Source organism: Eptatretus burgeri, chromosome 2, assembly GCF_056783735.1.
Source record: "Eptatretus burgeri isolate ZD-2024b chromosome 2, Ebu_testis_v1, whole genome shotgun sequence".
Classification (NCBI taxonomy): Eukaryota; Metazoa; Chordata; class Myxini; order Myxiniformes; family Myxinidae; genus Eptatretus; species Eptatretus burgeri.
In genome coordinates this window covers 132,565,702-132,589,064 of record NC_140962.1, presented here as the reverse complement: position 1 = coordinate 132,589,064, position 23,363 = coordinate 132,565,702, and the positions used below count along the sequence as shown (strand labels likewise).

The 23,363-nt window shown below is 44.0% G+C and overlaps 1 protein-coding gene, 1 long non-coding RNA gene and 2 pseudogenes across 3 annotated transcripts in view; 3 read left to right on the top strand and 1 right to left on the bottom strand.

Moving 5' to 3' along the window:
- The window catches only part of ING3 (inhibitor of growth family member 3), a 41,245-nt gene extending 21,600 nt beyond the window's left edge, over window positions 1-19,645 (top strand). Inside the window, exons 5-13 of one of the 2 annotated variants that reach the window (XR_015055458.1) lie at window positions 1,492-1,588; window positions 2,007-2,078; window positions 5,020-5,145; window positions 5,365-5,513; window positions 5,818-5,981; window positions 10,123-10,267; window positions 11,264-11,302; window positions 11,535-11,862; window positions 14,569-19,645. Coding sequence is in view for 1 of the 2 variants with exons in the window: in XM_085871307.1 (XP_085727433.1) it covers window positions 1,492-1,588; window positions 2,007-2,078; window positions 5,020-5,145; window positions 5,365-5,513; window positions 5,818-5,981; window positions 10,123-10,267; window positions 11,264-11,302; window positions 11,535-11,651 (909 nt within the window). In the remaining variant the exon portion in view is untranslated. Of the gene's footprint in view, window positions 1-1,491; window positions 1,589-2,006; window positions 2,079-5,019; window positions 5,146-5,364; window positions 5,514-5,817; window positions 5,982-10,122; window positions 10,268-11,263; window positions 11,303-11,534; window positions 12,515-14,568 lie in introns of those variants that run through there. The other variant, XM_085871307.1, reaches the window with a different exon arrangement.
- LOC147033175 (uncharacterized) overlaps window positions 1-23,363 on the bottom strand; it is a 388,661-nt gene that overhangs the window by 100,730 nt on the left and 264,568 nt on the right. The window lies entirely within an intron of this gene.
- On the top strand, window positions 14,705-19,645 carry LOC147033185 (uncharacterized; annotated as a pseudogene).
- Window positions 17,187-19,645, top strand: LOC147033184 (uncharacterized; annotated as a pseudogene).

Genomic DNA, 23,363 nt, shown 5'->3' with positions numbered 1-23,363 from the left:
GAGGGACACACTATACATTGAACGTTCCGCCCGAGATCGGCTGTTTTCTCACCTTTAACCCCAGGCACACACTATACATTGAACATTCCGCCCGAGAGCAGCTGTTTTCTCACCTTTAACCTCAGGCACACACTATACATTGAACCTTCTGCCCGAGATCGACTGTTTTCTCACCTTTAACCCCAGGCACACACTATACATTGAACGTTCCGCCCTGGAGCGGCTGTTTTCTCACCTCCAACCCGAGGCACACACTTTTCATTGAACGTTCCGCCCGAGATCGGCTGTTTTCTCACCTTTAACCCCAGGCACACACTATACATTGAACGTTCCGCCCTGGAGCGGCTGTTTTCTCACCTCCAACCCGAGGCACACACTTTTCATTGAACGTTCCGCCCGAGATCGGCTGTTTTCTCACCTTTAACCCCAGGCACACACTATACATTGAACGTTCCGCCCTGGAGCGGCTGTTTTCTCACCTCCAACCCGAGGCACACACTTTTCATTGAACGTTCCGCCCGAGATCGGCTGTTTTCTCACCTTTAACCCCAGGCACACACTATACATTGAACGTTCCGCCCTGGAGCGGCTGTTTTCTCACCTCCAACCCGAGGCACACACTTTTCATTGAACGTTCCGCCCGAGAGCGGCTGTTTTCTCACCCTTAACCCTAGGCACACACTGTACATTGAACATTCCGCCCTGGAGCGGCTGTTTTCAAGGAGCTATAAATTGCAGCTTCACTCGTTGCTCGTTTTTTTTTTTTATGTACCTTTCTATAAAATTTCACCAATTAATGATGGAAATGTAATTTTCGCTGGTCTGTGAGTGTGTCTGAAATTCTACGTTTATCGACATTTACTGATAAACATTGATACCTGCCAAGCCTATTTGTCGCACACTTCATGAGCTGTCCTATTGGCAATGCATGTTTCATGAGAGGAATGGAGGTTTCAAAGCAATGAAATATTTATTCCATGAGGCAGTGGCTGAAAGTCATGGATTCTACACTGTGAACGTGGGGAGTCAAGTGCAGTGCAGAATCCTTGGTTAAACTGAGGATTGTAAGATGTGCAGTGAGTGGCAGCTGTGGAACTTGTTGTTTTTGTTTTTTTGAGGAGGGAGTTTGAGGCCTACGAAAGGTGATGATGTTAGAGAGTCACCTCCCTTCGTCCTCAAACCTCAACTTAATGATCTGGGAAGCAATTGAACACGACAATGTAACTGCCTCTTAGTACTGATTATTTAATTCCCAGAGCCTGCAGGCAAAGATTTCTCAATGTTTGCATCACTTTGCTGTCTGTGAAGGTAATGATTGGATAAGATGGTGAGAATGCGAAACTGCAAAGTTTCACTTTTTTATTTTTATTTTTTACTTTGTTTTTTTCCCTCTCAAACTGACCTGCAGCAGTTGCTACAATCTAAGAACCTTTGTCAAGTCCAATAAGTTTCACTGGCACAGTTGATCGCTGAAAGTCCGTTGCATTCCAGGTTGACAGACACTTGCGCAAGCTTGACCAGGAGCTGGCCAAGTTCAAGATGGAGCTGGAGGCCGATAATGCGGGCATCACAGAAATACTCGAACGCCGTACGCATCAGCAATTTCCAACATCTTCAGTCCTTTTATTTTGCCTTTTAGGAGTGATTGTGTGCAGCTAGGAAACAAACTTTTAAAGAATCCATCCCAGCCCATGGTGTGTTTTGTGTTTGTACCCCCGTTAACCTTCCCCTTCCATTTTCAAGTTTCTCTGTCTCCTCTTCCTGTTCATTGTTGTGTCCACCTGTTCTGCTTGCAACACCATCTGTTCATTGCATCGTACCTTCTGTCACCACACTCCCCCATGAGCTACGCCTTTCTTTACAGTTTTTGTTTTTAAAGCAATATACCACTATGATCTGCAAAAGGAAGTGATTTCACATTTGAATTGGGCATTTCCTCTTATTCCTGTGGAATTGTTTGTGGAGCATGCGAGACTGCATGGCTGAGAGAGTGCTTTGTCACGCAGGTTCATTGGAACTGGACAATCCTCCCGCTTCGATGAACAACCAACACCCACATTCTCACTCCCGCCCAGAAAGTGAGTGCCGGGCCTTCGCTTTGTCTTCCTGTCATCGCATTTCACACAAGTTGTGCACGTGGTCTTTGTTTTTTGAAGTTGGGAATGTTTTAGCATACAAAGTAGAATCCAGAGGGTTTCTATTCCTGAGCAACCGAAGGTGCCGGAGCAAGGCATTATGTTTTTGGGTTGCCTGTTCGTGCTTGCGTGCCGAGCAGATTTTCGTTATCGTGATAACTTGTTAACTGCTGAAGGAATTTTGACCAAACTTGGGACAAGCACATGTATACAAGAATGCAAAGATGAACCGATTTGGTTTTTTGGGTCAAAAGGTTAAAGGTCAATGGTCATGTGACCTTTTAATTGAACTTCCTTGCTACCACAATAACTTGTAAGCATAGAAGGGATTTCAACCAAATTTGGCACAGGTGTGAAGTGTAATATGAAGATGAACTGATTCCATTTTGGCTTCAACAGGTCAGAGGTCATGTGCCCTTTGAAAATCATTTTGCAGATCATAAGTCGAGTTTTAAGAATCTGATATTTTATCTCTTCTGTTTCTTTCTGTCTCTTTTCCTCTATCTCTTCCTCTCTGTCTCTCTTCCTTTAATGTTTTTCACGTGACCTTTTAGTTGAGATCAAAACATAGCATTGAGTGGACATCTAATACTGGCAAGGCATATTCTTTGGAGCAAGTGATTTCACTTCCACAGCCACTCTGGGTACTGATGCCACCATATTGTGACATCTCCTTTCTCACCGCAGTCTTTCTGTGAGGCAACTGAGGATAAAGAATGTCCCCTTCTCCTCCCCTCCCCCACTCCCAAGGGATGCCAAAATCCCATGGGTTTGTCCATGATTTAAGTTCCGTGAATTTTTTAAACTGATTCTTCACCATTGAGTGATCGGCCCAAAAATGATATATATCACAATATCTCAAAAAGTTATTGATGGATTCGGACGAAACTTGGTGGACATGATTGGAGTGCGATGAGGAGAAATTAATTCGATTTTAGTGAAGATCCGAATCCGGATATGATAATTTAAATTTTTTTTAAAGTGATTCCTCGGCAGTGAGAGGTGGGTCCAAATAACATGTAAAAATTGTGGACGGATGATGAGTAAACTTTGTGGATGAGCTGGGTAGGTGACAAGAACAAGGCGATTCGATTTTGGTTCAGGTCCGGATGCAGACCCGCAATATCAGTGGGATACAAAACGTAAACTGTTCAGCCTGGCGGACGTATGCGCTCCTACCGAGTGACGCTCTCGTTTAATTTTGAATTTGTTATACTTGAGTATACAAAATAAATGCCTTTCAGAATTGTGCCCAATTTACCATCTGGGAACTCTGATCTGATGAATGTTTTTAGGGGGGAGGGAGCTCTCTCATCTTTCATTGGAAATAATTTAGCCATTTAGTGAATATGATCTCTTATCTTCCTGTTTGGGGAAAATAAATGAGGATTTGAAATGTAATGAGTTTATGGAGGATCTGGAATGTTGAAAAGTGAGACCTAATAAGGTTGACACAAGATGGGATTGTTGAACTATGTTATTTAGCAAACAAGTGAATTAACATGTTGCACAACACTGCTTCTAACACTCAGCACAGCACAATAGTCAAGAAAACTTTGGGAACTAAAAGCAGGTGACCACCCTTCCTGTTCAGTGGAATTCATAGATCTGATATACTCATAAAGTACCATTCACAAACTCTCCTGAGGTCATTAACACCTTGAACGAAACAGACGCCACGGTTTTCCCCAGAGTATAACAGAGTTGCCGGTAACCCGAACTGCAGCGAAGTCGATGACGCGCCATCACAAATCTCCACGCTTCTCACGTGAAACAAAGTTGAAAGATGGCAAAAAGTTCCACCAGGAATGACCTGATATCAATTTTTGTTCAGGTCCGGAGCTCCCTCCCCCCTAAAAACACTCATCTGATCAGAGTTCCCAGATGGTTAATTGGGCACAATTCTGAAAGGCATTTATTTTGTATACTCAAGTATAACAAATTCAAAATTAAAGCGTCACTCGGTAGGAGCGCATACCTCCGCCAGGCTGAACAGTTTACGTTTTGTATCCCGCTGATATTGCGGGCTGGGGATAATAAATTGATGCTCTTGGGATATATCAGGTGTCCCAAGGAGATCAGCGTGGGGTTTGTTCTTTTCCGAAAGGCAAAAGTGGGATTTTAAGTCCTTTGTTTGACCGTGTCTGATCGGATCATTGGGATAAGGACTGTAAGGGTCGGTATTTTGGCAATCTATCACTCGTTTAACACCCTTCGAGCACCAGCGGTGATTCCCGTAATGGAGCTTACAGCCACTATTGTCATGAGTGGGTAGGTTCGGAAGTTCGCAAAACAATTGAAAAATCTCACATCTACGAGTTGGTACGAGCTGAATTTTGACTTCAGACTCGAAAGGATAGCTTTGTGGCAGGGGTTTTGCATCCAAGAAACAGCTGAAAATGCACTGGTTAGTGTATTCGATTACACGCCCAAGGATGACCTCGGAATGCATTGGTGAAAGTTAAACTGCATGGGATGCGTTCCCATTTCTGTGCGGCATGGCTGTGCTGCTGTTTCAGTGCACCCTGTAAGTTAGGGCAGGCATTTGGAATTTGTTCATGGTGCCGGTGATAACTCGCCGACTTTTCTTGAAGAACACCATGGGATTTTTAACGTCCACCAAGTCGTGCCAGCAGATGGGACGCCCGTTTATTATTCATCCGAGGACACAGATTGATGAATCACCCTGCCTGTGAAGCAGCAGGATGACAGTTTATAGCTGTGGGCTGGATTCAAACCCAGGTTAGACAGCCAAGAGGATGACCTGCCAGTCATTGGTCAGTGAAGTGATGCATGGTATTTTCTTTGGTGGAATGGCTACTGTTTGTTCAACCTACCGTCGTAGAATACAACCATTTCACCTGGTATCTCCTTGCCGCTGTAGAACGAAAGATGGTATCTAATCCAGCAAGCTACATCATGTCTGAGCATCCAGAGAAGAAGTTCAAGTCAGATGTTTTGCTGTCTACCCTGACTGGCACTGCAGATGCGAGCAAGGAGAATATTGCTGGTAAGCCACAAACTTGGAATATTGATTTCCTTTTAAAATCCCTTGAATGGCCTTTTTAGGGAAGAGAGTGGTGGGGTTGGGGGTGTTAATTGGGATGTATGTTTGAATTTAACTTAATTTAATTTTGCTCATGTTCCTAAAGGTTTTTGTAATTTGCTTTTCAGTGATTTGTCGGTGCTTCAACATTTCTTGTAACTCATCTGGTCTCCTCCTTTCCAGGCTACCGTGGTGGTGCCATTGCCCCAGCAATGATTGGGGCCCCATATCCTATGGCAGCAGCACAACCACTTGCTTCGTATGGTCTGGCGGGTTTCGGTGCCAACACGTTGTCTATGGCAGCTGCACATGCAGTCCAGGCAACTGCCCAGGTGTGTGTGTGTGTGTGTGTGTGTGTGTGTGTGTGTGTGTGTGTGTGTGTGTGTGTGTGTGTGTGTGTGTGTGTGTGTGTGTGTGTGTGTGTGTGTGTGTGTGTGCGTGCGTGCGCGCGTGCGTGCGTGCGTGCGTGCGCGCGCGCGTGCGTGCGTGCGTGCGTGCGTGCATGCGTGCGTGATGGACATAAACCATTCAATATGACGGTGATTGTCTATTTGCTCTGAGCTTCCATTCCTTTTCGATTTTGAGTTGTTGCGAAACCCCGGAGATTCTTAGGTTGACCCGGAATGTCACGCGCAGATGAAGGAGGGTCGCCGGACATCAAGCCTCAAAGCTACATGCGAGGCACTGGAGCGTGAGATTGGGTTGCCACGTGATGGTACCACGATAAGTGGCATAACCGTGCTGGCAAGTGGTACCGGTTCTGCGGTCGGCTCGACTGATTCACGTGGACGCAAAAACAAGTGAGTCCTATTCAGGGCTTTGTGCTTCTCTTTCCTTGCACGTGTCAGGCTTGCTGTTGACATGCAAAAGAAAAACAAAATTTTTTACTCCATGACAATCGAGATATTGCCGCATCTGAAGGGGTTGTTCTCCTTGCTACATCCAAGGAGGGGAGAAGTGGAATCGGCACAGTAGCACATCCAGATTAATATTGATTTGTTTTGTGTTCTTGGTTTGTTAACCTCCGCCATCTTCGAAGATGGATGGAGGTTACTGTTTTCACCCCCTTTCTGTTTGTTTGTTTGTTTGTTTGTTTGTTTGTGAACAGTATTACGGAAAAACTCCTCGACGGATTTCGACGAAACTTGGTGGGGGGTTAGGTATGATCCAACAATCATGCCATTAAATTTTGGACTTGGTCCCCCCCCCTCAAAAAATTGTTAGAGAAAATTTTTTTTTTGCATTTCTACATGTTTTAAATGATTTCCAACCCCCCCCCCCCCAAAATTTTTTTTTTTACCCCCCCAAAAAAAAGAATTGTTTTTTTTGCATTTCTACATGTTTTAAGTGATTTCCAACCCCCCCCAAAAAAAGAATTTTTTTTCTTGCATTTTTACACGTTTTAAGTGATTTCCAACCCCCTCCCCCCAAAAAAACAATGTTGGAGAAAAGAACTATAACTCTGTCAGCACTGTTGACATCATATTTAATGAAGATACAAGGTTCACTTGAGTGACCCAGCAGTATTGGCGGCGGAGGTTTTGCACTCTCCCGAGTGCTCCCCCTCTAGTTTTACCTGAGAGACTGTGTGCGCTGAACACACAGTGTCTTCAGAAAGTATTCACACCCCTTGTTTCAGCCTGAATTTAGAATGGATTATTTTTTTTTAATGTTGTTGTCACTGACCTACACAAAACACCCCATTATGACAAAGTGAAAACATTAAAAAAAAATTTTTACAAGTTCATTGAAAATGAAAAGCTGAAATGTTTTTTGCATCAATAAGCATTCAACCCCTTTGCTATGACATTCCAAATTGAGCTCAGTTCCAAGGAACTGTCCATAGGACTCCGAGATATAATTGTGAGGAGGCATCGATCTGGGGAAGGGATAAAACAATTTATTGAGTGTTGAAAGTCCTCAAGCGCACAGTGAACTCCATCATTGGGAAATAGAAAGAATATGGAACTACCCAGACTCTTCCTTGAGCTGGCTCTCCGACCAAACTGAGCAACTGGGCAAGAAGGACTTGGTCAGGGTGTGTGTATTTATTGTGGGTATCTCGTGCATAATAACTCTGTGAAGGCTACTAATTCTCTAATTTGTCTTTAACTCTATGAACCGAGTGGTCCATTGTATTAAAGATAAGACTCGGACTCAAATGAGACATTCGGACTTAAATATGAATGTCATGAAAACACCAATGCAGTGTCATCACCCACTTGGTCACCAAAGCATGATCAGAGATTCAAACAAAGACTCTTTCCATAAAAGTTTAGCATAGTCTCCATCCTTTCATCGGTCCATCCCATTCCTGTTCCTCCTGGAGGACCTAGACTTTCAGTTTGTTGCACTGTATAACCCCAGACAGTCTCTCAAACAGTCCCACAGCACGAAGACAGCCGATCAGTCTTTTAGGAGTGACTCAGAGATCACCGTACATCCACGATGGTGTACCCCCCCCCCCCACCTTTGTAAAGCCAAAGCCATTAGATAGAATGACATCGAGACAAAAGGGAGTAAGCCAGTCCAATGGGACTGATTGGCACTCTGACTGTGCCCATGTTGCCCTGATGAATCTGGATATCAGGGAAGATTTGGCCGCCGACTTGCTTGGGGGGACGGGAGGATATTGTAAGCAATAACCGCAGAGACGCATCCCCAGTTAGTTGCCCTTGACTCGAGTTGTTTCATAGGTCGACAAAATATGTCAAAGTTAAGGTGTCCATCTTTGATTTGTCTCATTTGTCATCTATTCCTAATGGGATAGAATCGCACTGCAAACTGCTCGACATGATGCATTGCCTGCAGGTCATTTCAGTGCATTATGCAATTATTTTTGAGGAATTTTAACCCAGCTGTCCCTTCTGTTCACATTCACCAATGGATGTTAATGATCGAATGGTGCTTTATGAATAGAATGGGCCATTTTTTGCTCATACCGGGACCATATTACAAGTTACTGCCTTGTGTGAAGAAATTCCGACCATCATGTCGCGATGCTCCCTGAACCATCACGATAGCTGTTCTGAGTTCGGTGAGGGCACAGTTTAACTCGTGCAGCAAATTGCGGATATCTATAAAAGGCACAAAAAGGAAACGAGGTAGAATTTAGCTTGACTTTCAAAGCTTATCTTTGCCACCCAGCCACCACGGTACAGATTTGGGAAACAAAAAGAGTGGTGATGTAAAATTCGCCATCAAGTGTATGGAAGCTCAACAATGGAACACATTGGGAGTGACATGGTGGGCCTGCCAATAGTTCAAGCCACCAGCCAAGCATCTGTGGACTGAATGGGCAATGCCACTGATTGACTTACATTTGGATATGCTACTGATCAAGCTTTATAATTGCTTTCGCGACATGTAAAGTTAGAGGAACTCGAGCAGCCTGACATATAAGGTGGCACAGCAAAGTGGACCGCGCCCCCTCCCTCCAATCAGCAGATTTTGACAAGAGTACACATTTTGATCCATTCTGATGTCATGGACGAAACTTGCAATTTATATTTTGTATCGTCTCCCCCTGCCCCCTTTCCTCGATACATGTTTTGTTGCCACTGAAGGTGGACAGAGGTTATGTATTCACCCCTGACTGGTTGTCTTTGTTTGTCTGGGAACAGGATATCTCAAAAGGTTGTGAATGTATTTGGACGAAATTTTGTGGACAGGTGTGACAAGCACAAATTGATAAGATTTTGGTGAAGATCCAGATCCGACTACGAGAATTTTTGAAGTGATTCTTCACCATTAAGAGATACGGCCAAAAACTGATATGTAGCACGATATCTCAAAGGGTGTGGATGAGTTGTGACAAAACTGGGTGGATGACTTGGTGAAAGGTAAGAAGAAGAAGCCGATTCGATTGTCATTGTTGAGGTACGGATCCAGATCCGGCCTCAGTGGGTTCCAAAACATAAACTGTTCAGCTTTGTGGAGGTATACACGCCACTGAGTGTCGTTCTAGTTTGTATTGTCCATATCTGATTTGTAAATGCAAATTTAATGCTCTGGTCAAGGGCCACACAAAGGACAGTGAGATTTGTGAAAATGGAGAACATTGCACCTGCTCAGAGTAGCTATGTTGGATAGCTTTCTTTCCTTTAAATTTTTTTTTATTTTAATTCTTATTTTTGTATTTTTAGCTTTCAAGCATGAGGGCTAAAAATTATATGAAATATAATAAAAATTATCAGTCTTGCATCCGAGTACTCAGTCAGACTTGCATTTGGTATGAAGCGATAATTTTTTTTTATTTTTTAGCAGCGTCTCGCGTTGCGAACGCTGCTCAGAGAGCTCGTTGTTGTTGTTGTTGTTGTTGTTGTTGTTGTTGTTGTTGTTGTTGTTGTTGTTGTTGTTGTTGTTGTTCTTCCTCTTCTTCTTCCTCTTCTTCTTGTTCTTCTTCTTGTTCTTCTTCTTGTTCTTCTTCTTCCTCTTCTTCTTCCTCCTCTTCTTCTTCCTCTTCTTCTTCCTCCTCTTCTTCCTCCTCTTCTTCTTCTTCTTCCTCTTCCTCTTCTTCTTCCTCTTCTTCTTCCTCTTCCTCTTCTTCTTCTCGGCTCTTGTATATACAAGATCTGGATCTCCTTCAATACTAAGCACATGTACACATCCTCGCATTGACGTTGCCTTTTGAGAGTGTCTATCATGAACTTTTAAATATATTCGGACATTTGCTTTAAAGTTTCGAAAAGTTCACGTTACTATTTAAAGATTACTCCATTTATCGTATTGTAATTTCGTAAATACATTATGACGGGTCTCACGATTGGCTTAATCAAGGCACGTGACGAAATATGGGAAGTTGTTATTGTTTGTTTTTTTTAGCCGACAAAACCTTTAGGACGCTGCTCTTGGACACATTTGTCCTTGTTTTATTTTGGAAGCCTGTTTATAACCATAAATCCATCCATCTATACTTCATCACTTATCTTGCATCTGCAGGAGTTCCAAGAGCAGCGTGCAACACTCAGCCGTGCTCATTCAAGAGTTGCCAGCTGGAGATACGGTCGTGCCTGAGTCTGAGATCACAGAGCAAGTGGATTGGACGTATGATCCCAATGAACCTCGCTACTGCATTTGTAACCAGGTAATCACTTTGAGCCATTATTAGTCATATTTACTCTACCTACTTCACTTATTTTTTTAGCCAGCTTGACTTTTGAATTTTGTAGCCTGTTTGACTCCAAACACCGCCGGGCTCTAAACGCCGGACTCCACATGCCAAAGGACAAGATCACTTTCTGTCATATTGCAGACAGGTCGGCGGCCTCTGTTTTATACCACCTCTCTTCGGGTCTAGTGCCTTCTGTTCCCTCTATCCTCTGACCCTGCCCAGCTCCTCCAGGATGCACATGTTCTTCCAGTAAACTCCTGGTTAAACTCTTGAAATACAGGTTGTCTGCACATCTAACTATTCTGTTCCTATTTTCTTCCATTTGTGCAACTGCCTTCCAGAGATGCCTCAGTTGGAATATTCCTTCCATGGTTTCAAGCAGGTGGTTGCACTTCTTTTTCATGTAACCCCCCCCCCCCCATTCTTCACTCACAATCTTATCTACCCACATTAACCATACCGAACCCAATCCTCTTACTTGTAGCATGGCTTTCAAAGTTTTAGACATTGCAGATGATCATCGGATAGATTCCGTTTCAAGTTTCGTAACTCAAGTATTTTCTTTCTTTATTTTTTTTTCAGTTGCCTGGCAAATTAGAGAAAAGTTTAAATTGTTTCATTGAAAGTTGAAAAAAAATTCCAATTAAAATTAGAAAAATTTATATTTGAAAAAATAAATAATTAAAAATTGAAAAATTTAAATAATTCCAAAATTTAATACCTGATATCGAATAAAGTATAAATAATTTGAAAAAATATGCAATTAAAATTTGGAGAAAAATTAAATCACAAATTAAATAATGGAAAAATTATTCTTCAACAAGCGGTACGGGGGGGGGGGGTAAATCATATATCATTCTGAGCACAAAGGCAATAAAACTAAACAAATGGATTTATTATTCTTCATGATTTTTCAACACCCCAAATGCCCACACTCGAGCATTAAGGAAATACTCTGTTGTTTTCCAGGTTTCATATGGGGAGATGGTTGGCTGTGACAATCAAGATGTGAGTAGATACCTGTGGATTCAGCCAATCCCATGCTCTGTTTTGATCGTTAGTGTACAAACACACCTCTTCTGTTTGCACAGTTAAATCATGTCACATTTAAATATAGAAATGAGTAATTGTATGGAAAGCAAACTTTACTTGGGGGGATGGGGGAGGGCAGATGTAGAAACTGTGAGGAGGTGCGATTGGTTTTATGATCAACTTGGCTTTTTTGTCCACCTCCACATAGTGTCCCATCGAGTGGTTCCACTACGGCTGCGTCGGTCTCAAAGAAGCCCCAAAGGGGAAATGGTACTGCCCCCAGTGCACGGCCGCCATGAAGCGCCGCGGAAACCGCCACAAGTGAACCGCATTGGCCGCCTGTCATTCACCACGAACACACAAGAGCACCTGGTCCCTTCGTGACATTTCAACTCTGCCATATTTCAAGCGGACGAACCTCGGCTGCTGTAATGATATTTGCCGTTTCCTGCATTTGAAAATCGTTCGACGCGTTGATAGGGAGCTAATGGAACACCTGTCTCATCCCTGTGTAAATACTTCACCACCGACCTAATGTACGTATGGAAACTTCCTCCGAGGTTGTGTAAAATGTAAATGCTGCAGCCATTTGCTATTTAAGGCGTTTAAAGGAAAGTTGCAGTTGAGTTGTTTATTGATGGTCACGATATAATATTTTAAATGTAAAATAATATTTATAGGACAAGTTCATAGTTTTCAGTATCGAATGCGTTTTCTTTACAATTTCTATCGATTTAAAGTTCTGGTTAGATCTGTCAAGATGGTAACTACCTCCTGTGTGTAAATAATTTTGTTATTTGGATTGTGGAGGGGGAGCGGAGGGGGTGCAGGACGTTTGAATTATGATGTTGATTTCTCAGCTTGGAAAATGCTTTTCTTTTAAAATCCATGCTGCAGCTGTCTGTGCAGATTAGAATGTAGAGTTTAGAATTGGAGTCGGTCTAAAAACGTATCGCAACGTGCGTACTAAGTCGTCGTCACTAAAACGGAAAAAGTGCAAATTACTGCTGTTCCCACATTTGTGGTATTATTTTAGATTCACTGTGGCAATTACTGGACGAAGCTGACTGGTCTTTGTTTGAATGAAGAAGGTGCATCACTCGGCCTTCATGACTTCCTGTGTTGTTTGCGCTCTTCAAGTATCATTCGCTCCTCATATGACTATAATACAAGTTCATTTGAAATGTTCTGAAGTTTTGGAGTTTTTTTTTTTTTTTTTTTTAAAGAATTACAATGTATGATTGAAAGACAGTTTGCAGTTGATTGAATCCTTCCTAGTGTGTAAATGGCAGGAGTGCATCTGACTCGAGGGTTTGTCGAGAGTGATTAAAGGTTCAGGAAGTAAGTTTTTCAGCCACATGGGGGGGGGGGGTCTTCATCAGGGACGATCTCAGCCATGTCAAATATGCTCTCTCAGAGGGGGTGAAGACCAGAGTGTGCAAAACCAGTCTTTATAAAGACGAGTCGGTGCGCGTCGTGGAAAAATAAGGATGAATCCCAACTCAGCTATAAACTGTCATACTGGTGTTTCACAGGCAGGGTGATTCATCGGTGCGTGTGCCATCCCTTTGATGGACATTAAACTGGGTGTCCTGTCTTCTGGCATTAGTTGGTGGACATCAAAGATCCCACGGTGTTCTCCATGAAGAGTAGGAGAGCTATCGCTGGCACGCAGAACAAATTCTAAATTCCTGTTGTAACCTACAGGAGTGGGTTGGGAAGTTTGGCACTGCATCGGCAACACAGCTGCGCCCCGTGGAAATTATTATTTCAACAGCCATGTGCTGCATATGAGAGAAGGACGATAAACTTTGAGAGGTATGTTAACCACCGTGGAAGAGGTGACTCTATTTTGAGCTTGAATCCTTCAGAGCCCTCAAACTTGGAAGAAGGGCTCAAAGCAGCTGTTCTTCCCATTAAATATATCAATAAACTTTCAGTTGTCTTAATTTTCTTCATTAAAAGTGTTTTATCACTGAGTACATCACCCATTACTGTTTGAAGGCCAAAGCGACCTCTTTTGTGTTTTTTTTTTTTTTTAATTTTTTATGAGACTTCCTTTTCCTAAGCTTGGAAAATTGTATTGAAATAGTCCAGGATCCAGGCACCCCAAATTTGTGAGGACCTGGCATGGCTTCCTACACTTTTTGTTCATGTTTTTTTTCATGTGAGTTATACCCTCAGGTAAGATGAATATCTGGTCTGCTCTGCCGGAACCGTTGCGAAAACAAATAATGGGCATATTTGTGCATCGACCTCGCCGGGTTTTTAGATCCTCGTGGAGGATCTCTTAAGTCTTGCTCATGTTGTTGTTCTTCATCTTCTTCTTGTGGACTTTTTTGTTTCACAGCCTACAGTTTTCATCGAAACTTCCTGAAACTTGGCATATACATGTAAAAATACCCTGCGCAGACAGTCACCATCTCCGATTTTGAAAATTCCTCCTAGAAAAAAAGTTATGACGTCAAAATATCTCCGCTAATGGAAATCGCCTAAAAAATTATGTCCGAAACTAGGCAAGCTTTTTGAATTCTGTTTGCGGGAATCAAACAGGGCGTTAGCAGAGATGAATTACCGCACATATGATGCATCACTATGACATCATATCAATTTTTATGACGTCATTCCTATTTTTTGTTTCACAACCCAGAGTTTTCATCGGATCTTCGTGAAACTTGCCATGTATATGCAGAAAGCCCACGCGCAGGCAGTAACCATCTCCGATTTTGGAAATTCTTCTGAGAGAAAAAAAGTTGACGTCATAATATCGCCGCTAATGGAAATCGCCTGTACCATTATCTCCGAAACTAGGCAAGCTGTTTGAATTTTGTTTGCGGGAATCAAGCCGGGCATTAGCACAGATAATTTATCGCAAACCTGATACATCACAATGACGTCATATTCGTTTTTATGACGTCATCATTAAGAGGACGAGGATCTTCGCTCATTTGAGCTTGTTGTTCAAAATGTGGAAAATGTTATTTTGTTCTGTAACTTTTGTAGGTGTTGATAGCTATCATTGCCCGCATGCCGGACCAATAGAAGGCACTCATCGATATGATCAAATCATTCATAAATGTGTTCAAAAAAACCTCTGAAAACCGATTTGAAATTATTTAAATCCGAAATCACACACCAATTTTTGACTTTTTTAAAATATTCTTTTTTGCCTTTACTTCCTTGTTTATGTATATTTGTTTTTGCTTCCTGATTTAATCGGCTTCTTTTTTTACCTTTTTCAGAGCATGGAGCCTTGAAGATTAATGTTAAAGACATTTGAAGACTGTAATATGGAGCCTGTGTTCACAACAGAGATATCGTCCCCAAACAGACTACGCAACTTGCCTGATATGCCAGAAGGGAGCAGGAAGTGGCCAAATGCATAAACTGACCAATCATGGTTATCCTTCACTCTTGTATGCTGTCAAGAATGCGCAGGATGAAGTCTCATTCAGGCTTGAGAATGATCGAGAAAGTCAAGCTGACTTTATGGCGAAGAAATCCCGTGTTTCACCCTTTTATGTCGGTCCAAGTACACTAACTGCAAAACGGCGAGCTGGTGCAAAACTCACCAGCGATACCAGAAGAAAAGCCAGCTTGGAAAGCACTTCATCAGCAGACTACTCTGGTTCTACTGAACGTTTATGTGCTTCCACAAGAGGGGCTTCAACATCAAGTGTAAAGTATAAATCAGAGCGTTTCATTTGTGGAAGAGAGCGCTCTTCAAACTATGAAGGGAGACAGACACCTACTCATTTCAGCTGTGCATCACCAAAGGTCAATATGGTAAAAAGCAAATGAACTGAATGATCAGCCAATGCAATTCAAACTTCAAGAGTATGGTAATCTGTGTGTCGAGATGGTTACGGTTCACTTTCGATAGCGCTATGCTTGTACGTCCTCGTACTTAACGAGTGCAAGATGCAACAACAGTAGTACCAGCAACAAGGGTCCATTCAATGCTGCAATGACTCCACTATTTCACACATCGATGAGCCCCTTTTCAGAGATGGCAGTGTGTTCTTTATCACTGCATTACAGGACCAATTCCATCACTACCTAACAGCCCATCGAGTGGAAAATGCTACACATTACCGATCTCAGGCCCTGGTAGCATGTCTGCAAAACCATTATAAAGGTGGCGATGGGTGTCGAATCATGGTTGTTCCACAGAAGGGAAGCTCGAGTCTTGTGTGCTCATCCGATATCAGCATTGGAAGTCCAGCGGCAAGGCTAAAGCAAATGAAGCAAAGAGTTGATGTGGCAGAGTATGTTGAAGAAAGTGAGGAGGAACTGCCACTCAAAGACACCATGAATATAAAAGCCTTTTCTTGTCGCTCAGCCTGAAGTATCCGAATGGAGATCAAAGAACAAGGCAAGATAGAGAAGCGGGCATTTAAATGTTTCAAATAAGCCAGTTGTGATATCGGTGTTCTTTCCACTTGTGGGATGCAGCAGACCCCTGTAACTTATTGTTGACATCAAGACACTTCAAGTCTATCAAGACTTGCTTCACTACCACAAATGGAGATCTCATGCAAAGAGCCATCACAACGAGTTTGTAACAACCTATATAATCACATGTCATGGCTGGTAACCGATGCATCCCCAGATGTAGTAGAAGGGGGACGAGTTCCCCTCAACCCGAAGCAACATGAACAAGTCCTCAACCATGCCCAAGATGGCTGTTCAGCCTTTGCAGGAATTCCAACACCCAAACATGTGGGGGCAGCACTGCATGTACGCAGAGACCAGGAGCAAGCAAACAGTTAGCCTATTGAATAGATTTTGACACAGGATTAGCAATCACATTGCACAGTGATACATATCAACCATGGCAGATGAAGTTGATGCACAGACTGCTGAGGATGGCGCCTTCATACTAACCAACTTGAAAGCAGGTTGACTCACCTAGTTTGCATTTGATAACTCTGACTTCCACGAACACAATAAGGTTAGCAGAATGTGACACCCATGGCGAGTGTACCCCTGCTGAAAACGCACAAGGCTGCACTCAAAACGCCTCAACAATTCCATACGACGGAAAGCAACCTGACTCTCAAAGATCGTCAAAGTTGATACAGAGTTCAAGCAGTCTGATGGCCTGTCTGATCCCCTTATCAGGCTGAGCACCCTTTGCCTTCTGATGCATGCATGTCCTACTGTTCTGCTGGAGGGGGTGGAACTGACATGCACTACTCCAATGTGGAGTACATTCCATGATTTCTTCAACCCAGATAATACCCCTGCAACAGTCATTGGATATGGTCCTTTCTTCCCACAGTCACCCACGCATCCAGACATGATTGAGGAATCCGTAGGATACTTTTATGAGTGTGTCAAGGAAAATGGGGCAAGAATTCACAATCACCTGTGACCAGGCAGTCCATGACGTTGCATTGGGTCTGCAGAAGAAGAAGCCACAGACGTATGCAAAACTCATTGTATGCATGGGTAGCTTTCTCATAGCCCAGAACTTCCTGGGTTTCATCAGTCATTTGATGCAGACCACTGGCATCAAAGACATCCTGGTGGAAGCCCAAATATGTCTCCGTGGAACAGCAAACAAGATCATTTCTGGTAAGAATGAGCATTCGATGCTGAGGGCACATAGCATGTTGCATGCAGCGATCTTCACTCTGCACCAGAAAGCTTTTGAGAAATGGCTGATGAATCAAAGGATGGATCTTGACTGCATGTCAATGCTTGCGTCTCGTGTCCAGCTACTCTTTGATGCCCTGTTGGACAAAGATGAAGAGAAGGCAGCATCTGCATACTTTGATGCAACCAAACCACTGAAGGAGGTTGAATGTTTGATAAGACATGCACATCACCCACTGCCAAGCTCTGGCTGATGTAGATGGACAGGTTGATGATCCTGAAGCGATACCTCCATGCTGAACGAGCAGGAACACTGAGCAGAAGTGGGAAAATGCTGCCGAATATTGTTGCTGCTCGGCACTACAAGTACGTATCATGCCTGCCTCACTACCTTGAAGCTATGAGAGGACTCTCCACATTGGCACCAAACATTGCTACTGCATTCAGAGATGGAAAGTTCATTGGTGTTTTGGCTGATATGGCACAAGAGAAGACCTACAATCATGATGCCAGACAAAGCTTTTTATTGGTATCAGCCAGAAACCAGCAGCACTGGAGAAATACTTGTGCACTTTCGCACTTCTGACTGCTAGTGTCAGAGCAGACGAAGTCCATGACACACTTGGACCAGTGTAGCTCCAAGTGCTATGAAGATTGTGGCAGTCGAGCAGCAAAGGATGCAGATAGTGTGAAGAAAACAACACATATCATTAACAACCAAATGATCAACCCATTCCTATATGAGAGCCATGAATAAATAATTATTGAACATCTCTTCGGGCCAAAAATCTGCAACACAAGACCTGGCATGTGCAAGAGAAAAGCGGCTTGCAGCATTGGCCAAAGCACATGAAACAAACAACCAGCAGGTCATCCCAGTAAAACTCGTAACATTTGAGGCCAAATCACAGAATTTATTATCTACAGCACTTTGGGCAAAGCAGATCAATGAAGAAGAAAGTGCAGCTGTCTGAAGCCGGTACCTTGTGCAAGACCTGGATGAAAAGAAGAAGGTGGAGGTCTTCAGCCACGAATGGACCAGTTGTTTGCATCTCTTTGAACCAGATCCGAACTTTGATTGATCAAGGCTATGCAATGTGAAAAGGCAACAAGTCTGACTACCTGGTTGCCATCACGTCATCTCTTGGGAACGCCTGGACCCAGGAAGACATACTGCCACCATGAGAGGAGCCTGTCATGCTGATTGTTGGTGTCATGGGCTTCATACAGTGCATTCAGCAGGCTGGTAACGGCAACTTTGACACAAGAGAACTACTTGAAGAAGCTTCTCCACACCAAACCGGACAAGTGTGACTGTATCAACTTTGTTGGGGGCCGGTCTGATGCCACACCAGCAGAAAGCCTGAAAGACGAGGAACAAGAGAAGAGGGAGAAGACACACCCAGGCTAGATAAAAGAGTATGAGCCTCATGACACCCTCGCCATTCATGAATGGAAAGGCTTCATACAAAGCCGACTCAATGAGGCAAACTTCCTGAACTATCTGAGTAACGCATGGATAGCTCAGCACGAATCACTTCCATCAGGATGTACGCTTATTCGAGGTGGTGTCTTCCACAATCCTGGTCGCACAGTCCTGTTGACTCCAGACTGTCAAATAGAACTTCCAGAACTCTCTTGTGAGAGGCATGAGTAAGCGGATACACCCATGTCTGCTCACATTGCATACTGTGTGCAATACCTCCACCACAGACGGGTTGTAGTCATGGCAAATGACACAGATGTGATCATGATGTGCATTTACTACAGCACATGTATTGCTGGCCTGAAGGAGCTCTGGGTGCACAAAATGAATGCCTTTCTGCCCCGTCATCAGATCGCTGCATCTCTTGCAGTGAAGTATGATGTCCATGCTGCAGAACTGGCATCAATCCTCCTCAGCACCTATATCCTGACAGGATGTGATGGATACACGCATGTTTGCTCACATTGTATACCGTGTGCAAGAAACCAGCTGTGAATTACCCCTATAGAAGAGGGAAAAAAGAGGGCTTGCAAAACTGCCGTAGAGAACATTCAACAACTTTTGCCACTTGCTTGGTACGGTGAGCCTGGTGAAAATCTTGATGTCAAGGAGGACGCTTTGACTTCAGCGAGGCACTACTTCGTGTCACTGTATGGTCGAAGTGAATTTGATGGCACACTTGATGCTCTGCGCACTCACCTGTTTGCCACCATGAAAGGAGACGTGCGGTACCTCCCACCGAAGGAAGATGCTTTCCAGCTCCACCTTCTCCGCAGTCACATCACATGGCTGTGTGCAAACGAACACATCTGTCTCAGTCAACATACCCAACTGCCATGGAGTTTGGCAGACATATAGTCAATGGCAAACTGGTTGCAACCATGATGCTAAAGGAATCCAAGCCAAGAGAATTCAACCAGACAAAATTCTGCCGCTGCAAGAAAACCAAGCGTCTTCGAGGCTGCTACTGTGCACGAGCCAATGTGGTGTGTCATTGCAAGCCTTTTCACCGGACACCCGAACAAATGTTCGAGCTGATCTCATCCTGGAAGATAGTGATAGCAATTGACTACTAATCTATAAGCTATTACCTATCTATGCTTTGTATTCAACAGTTGATGTGTTCAATTTATGCACTTCAGCTGTAACACAGCACTTCCTATCGAGTGAGTAGCTATATACACGCAGGATACAGTTTCACATTTTTGCAATAAATGAGGTACATGCAAAAATATGCCCATAAAGTTTTTTTTTCGCAATGGTTCTGGCAGAGCAGACCAGTTATTCATCTTACCTTCGATTCGAACCCACTATAAGAAAAATACATACAAAAATTGTAGGAGGTCATGTCAGGTCCAATCCTTTTTATTATCATTTCTAACCTGTGGATCCTGGATTTGAAAAGGGTACTTGCAAACCAAGGATGGGTCACAGCCCCAGTCGTCCAATTGACCATCACATTGATGTTTCATGGCTCTGGTGGCTTTAATTTGCCACTGGCGGTGAGCAGTTTTACCCTTGCATTGATCAGCCTTTTAAACATGGACATGGTACATCAGAAAGACCAGTTATACAAAAAAAATCCTTAAACATCAATTTGCTAATCATACCGGTTTCATCTTGGCATTTGTATATGCCTAGATTAAGTCTACTCAGTTCATATATTTACTCAGCAAAGCACATTCATTCGATTGATGTCATTATAAAGTGTAAGAACTTAGAAGTCTGTGCAGCGGTTTGGGAGAAGACTAGGAACTACTCCCTTCACGTCCTCAGGCGCATCAGGCTGTCGAAGCCGTTATTTCCTTGACTGGGGGGTCACAATCCTGGATTAGGCACCACTAAGATGCAGGATGCTCGAATGGCTCATTCTTCCCAGTAAGCCAGCATTCATTTCGCCGACCTCGGAAGGATGAAAGGCTGAGTGAACCCACCTGGTGTTAATTCAACGACACAAACTTGAACTCAAGACCCGAAGATCTTCAGCCAACACCAGACTTGCCCTTTTTCTGACTTATTTTCCTTCCTAATTAGCTAATTCTTATTACACGTTTGGTCAGCGTTAGTTTCTTACAACTTTCTTGCTTGCATACTCATTAGTCTGATTAAAGGTATAAATCGTGCGAATTAATGTCATTATTATGCTAATTAGTCTGATCCTTATTCATTACCTCTGGCTGTCTTTTAGGTAATGTTTTCACCCCTGTCTGTTTGTCTGTGAACAGATGTGAAAAAGTTGTGGACTGATTTGGACGAAATTTGATGTGCCGATTGGGTGTGTGACAAGGACTAATTGATTCGATTTTAGTGAATATCCGAATCCGGATCTGAGAAGTTTTTCATTATTAAAGTGATTCTTCACCATTGAGAGATAGCGCCAAAAACAATGTATAGATATATTATATAATATATATATATATATATATATATATATATATATATATATATAATGTATAGATATATATTGTTGCGAATTCGCACCCGCCGGCGTGCGATCGGCCACATAACTCGAATCGCGGCACGTCGCCCACCGGACGGACAATTCTGTCGTGACCCTCTCGGACTAACGCCGGGAACTAGTCACGGGTGGGCCTTTCGGCCTCACCACGATCGTGCCAATCGCTCCCCCCCCCCCCCCCCCCCGCGTGGGATAGGGTTGTTCGCCAAATTCGACCTACCTAAGTAACCACGCGGAGGGTAGACCGGGCGATCGCACCTCGCCGCAGGTCGACTCCAGACACGGGCCACTTAAGCGACCCATTCCGTACTATCGGGATAACCGAGCGGTGTTATCGTCGGCCTCGACGGTTCCGATTAATTATCGGGCGTATTAAGCCCACTACCAACCCTTTACGTGAAGCAAGATGGAGATTCAATTAAAGAAAAGACGAAGCGAAACGGGAAAAACAGTTCAACATAATGCACATTTATTCCGTGGCACACGGAGAGCACATATATACAATTACAACAATTATGCACCAAAAGCAGATGTTACAAAAGAAACACAACAATGCAGATCTACTACCGACTACGCGAGCACACAGCAACACTTACATAGTTTTACTTTACAGACGGCGCCAACAACACATTTACTCAAAAGCAAAAGAAAAGGGCCACCCTCAAAGACAAGGGGGCAGACGGGGCCTGTGGGCCGCGAGACCGGGTGGATCCTACCCGTGTCGTGTGATGAGCCGCAAATGTAGCGGTGCCCCGACTCCGCGCTACTTCGCGGGTTTCATTGGCACTGCTTGGAGTGGGGTGGGAACGGGGCCCCCTTTTCGCACTATCTCAGCGCGGGGCGGGGGGGAAGGAGGGAATTGTTGATGCTCTGGGGAAAGAGGATAGCTGGCTTGCTTGGGTCCCGTGACGAGCGACTCCACTGCGACCTCGTCGCTGACCGCCGTCTTCCTTGCCTCGGACCCGAGCTATCTGGTCCCCTCCGCAATTCTCCTCAGCCGACTGCAGCAAATCACCTCGACCACGCTCCAGGCTCCAGGCTTCCTCTCTGCAGCTCCCCGACAGACTCCGAACTCCGACAGACTGCCACTCTCCAGACCCGACTTGACTCACGGCTCCACAGACTGCTCCTCTCCAGACCCGACTTGACTGCCTCGACCTTTTCTCCAACTCTCTGCCTCCAACTCCACTCAATTCGCCCCGCGCTCGGCGCTTATAGCCCGGCAGGAGAACCCATATGCAAATTTCTGGATCAGAACGAGCTCGGGGGTGGAGCCACGCTCGCCCATTGGATGGAGAAAAAGGGGCGTGAGTCACCCCATATCCTCGAATTTGCATATATCGATTCTACTCCGACGCGCCTGGAGGCGGGGCCAAACCGCCCCGCGCTTGCTGATTGGACGGATCAGAAGTGGGCGTGTATCATTCTTGATCCGAATTCTCCTCGGAAAGGCCGCACTTTGCACCCGTGGCTCGGCGCGCGTCCCGCACGAGGCCAGGACAGCCTGACGCTCGGTGCCCACAAGCGGTGCGGGAATGGCCGCAGAAGGAGAGGCGAAGGTGGTGGAGGGTTTAAAGTGGTGGTCCATGGCCATGGTGACGTTTAGAATGGCAGTGATGCGATGTTTGCGGGAGCGAGTTGTGAAGAAAAAGGTCGTGGCTGTTGGCGTTGTTGTTGTTGTTGTTGTTGTGAAGCGGCGTTGTGGTTGGTGGTTGTTGTGTGATGGCGGTTGAGACGTGGTTGGTTCAAAATAAAGATAGAACAGAAAAACGGCTATCTTAAAGGGTCGCAGCCCGAATGAATCACATTTATTCCCTCTAAACAACGGGTTTGGGGTGAACTACACATGTACGTACAGAGATATCTCACCTACGGGACCTGAATGGTGGTTTGCGAATTTCCTCAACTGCAACAATATATATATATATATATATATATATATATATATATATATATATATATATATATATATATATATATATATATATATATATATATATATATATCATGATATCCCAAAAAGTTGTGGACGAGTTATGACAAAACTTGGTGAATGAGTTGGTTAGGTGACGAGAACAAGTGGATTATATTTTGTTTCAGATCCGACCTATCGGTGTGATACAAAATGTAAACTGTTCAGCCTGGCGGAGGTATGCGCTCTACCGAGTGCCCGTTCCCATTCTTAAGTCGTGTTTCTATTCTTTATAAGATGAGAAAGCCTGGTGGTCGCTTACCAGTTAGGGTGGCTGGTTTGGGATCTTTTGGTGCAGAGTTCGAGCCCCTGTCAGTCGTTGAATTAACACTAGGTTGGTTGACTCAGACCGTCATCCATCCAAAGTCGGCAAAATGAGTACCGGTGGACTGGTAATAGGAGCACTGCATTAGCGGCACTGCTGAACCCTGAGCCAATGATGCAACCCGCAGCCTTGTGCTGCACACGAAGTTGGATAGGATGAGAGAAGTGTGAAAATATCAGTTTGGTGAATGGACTC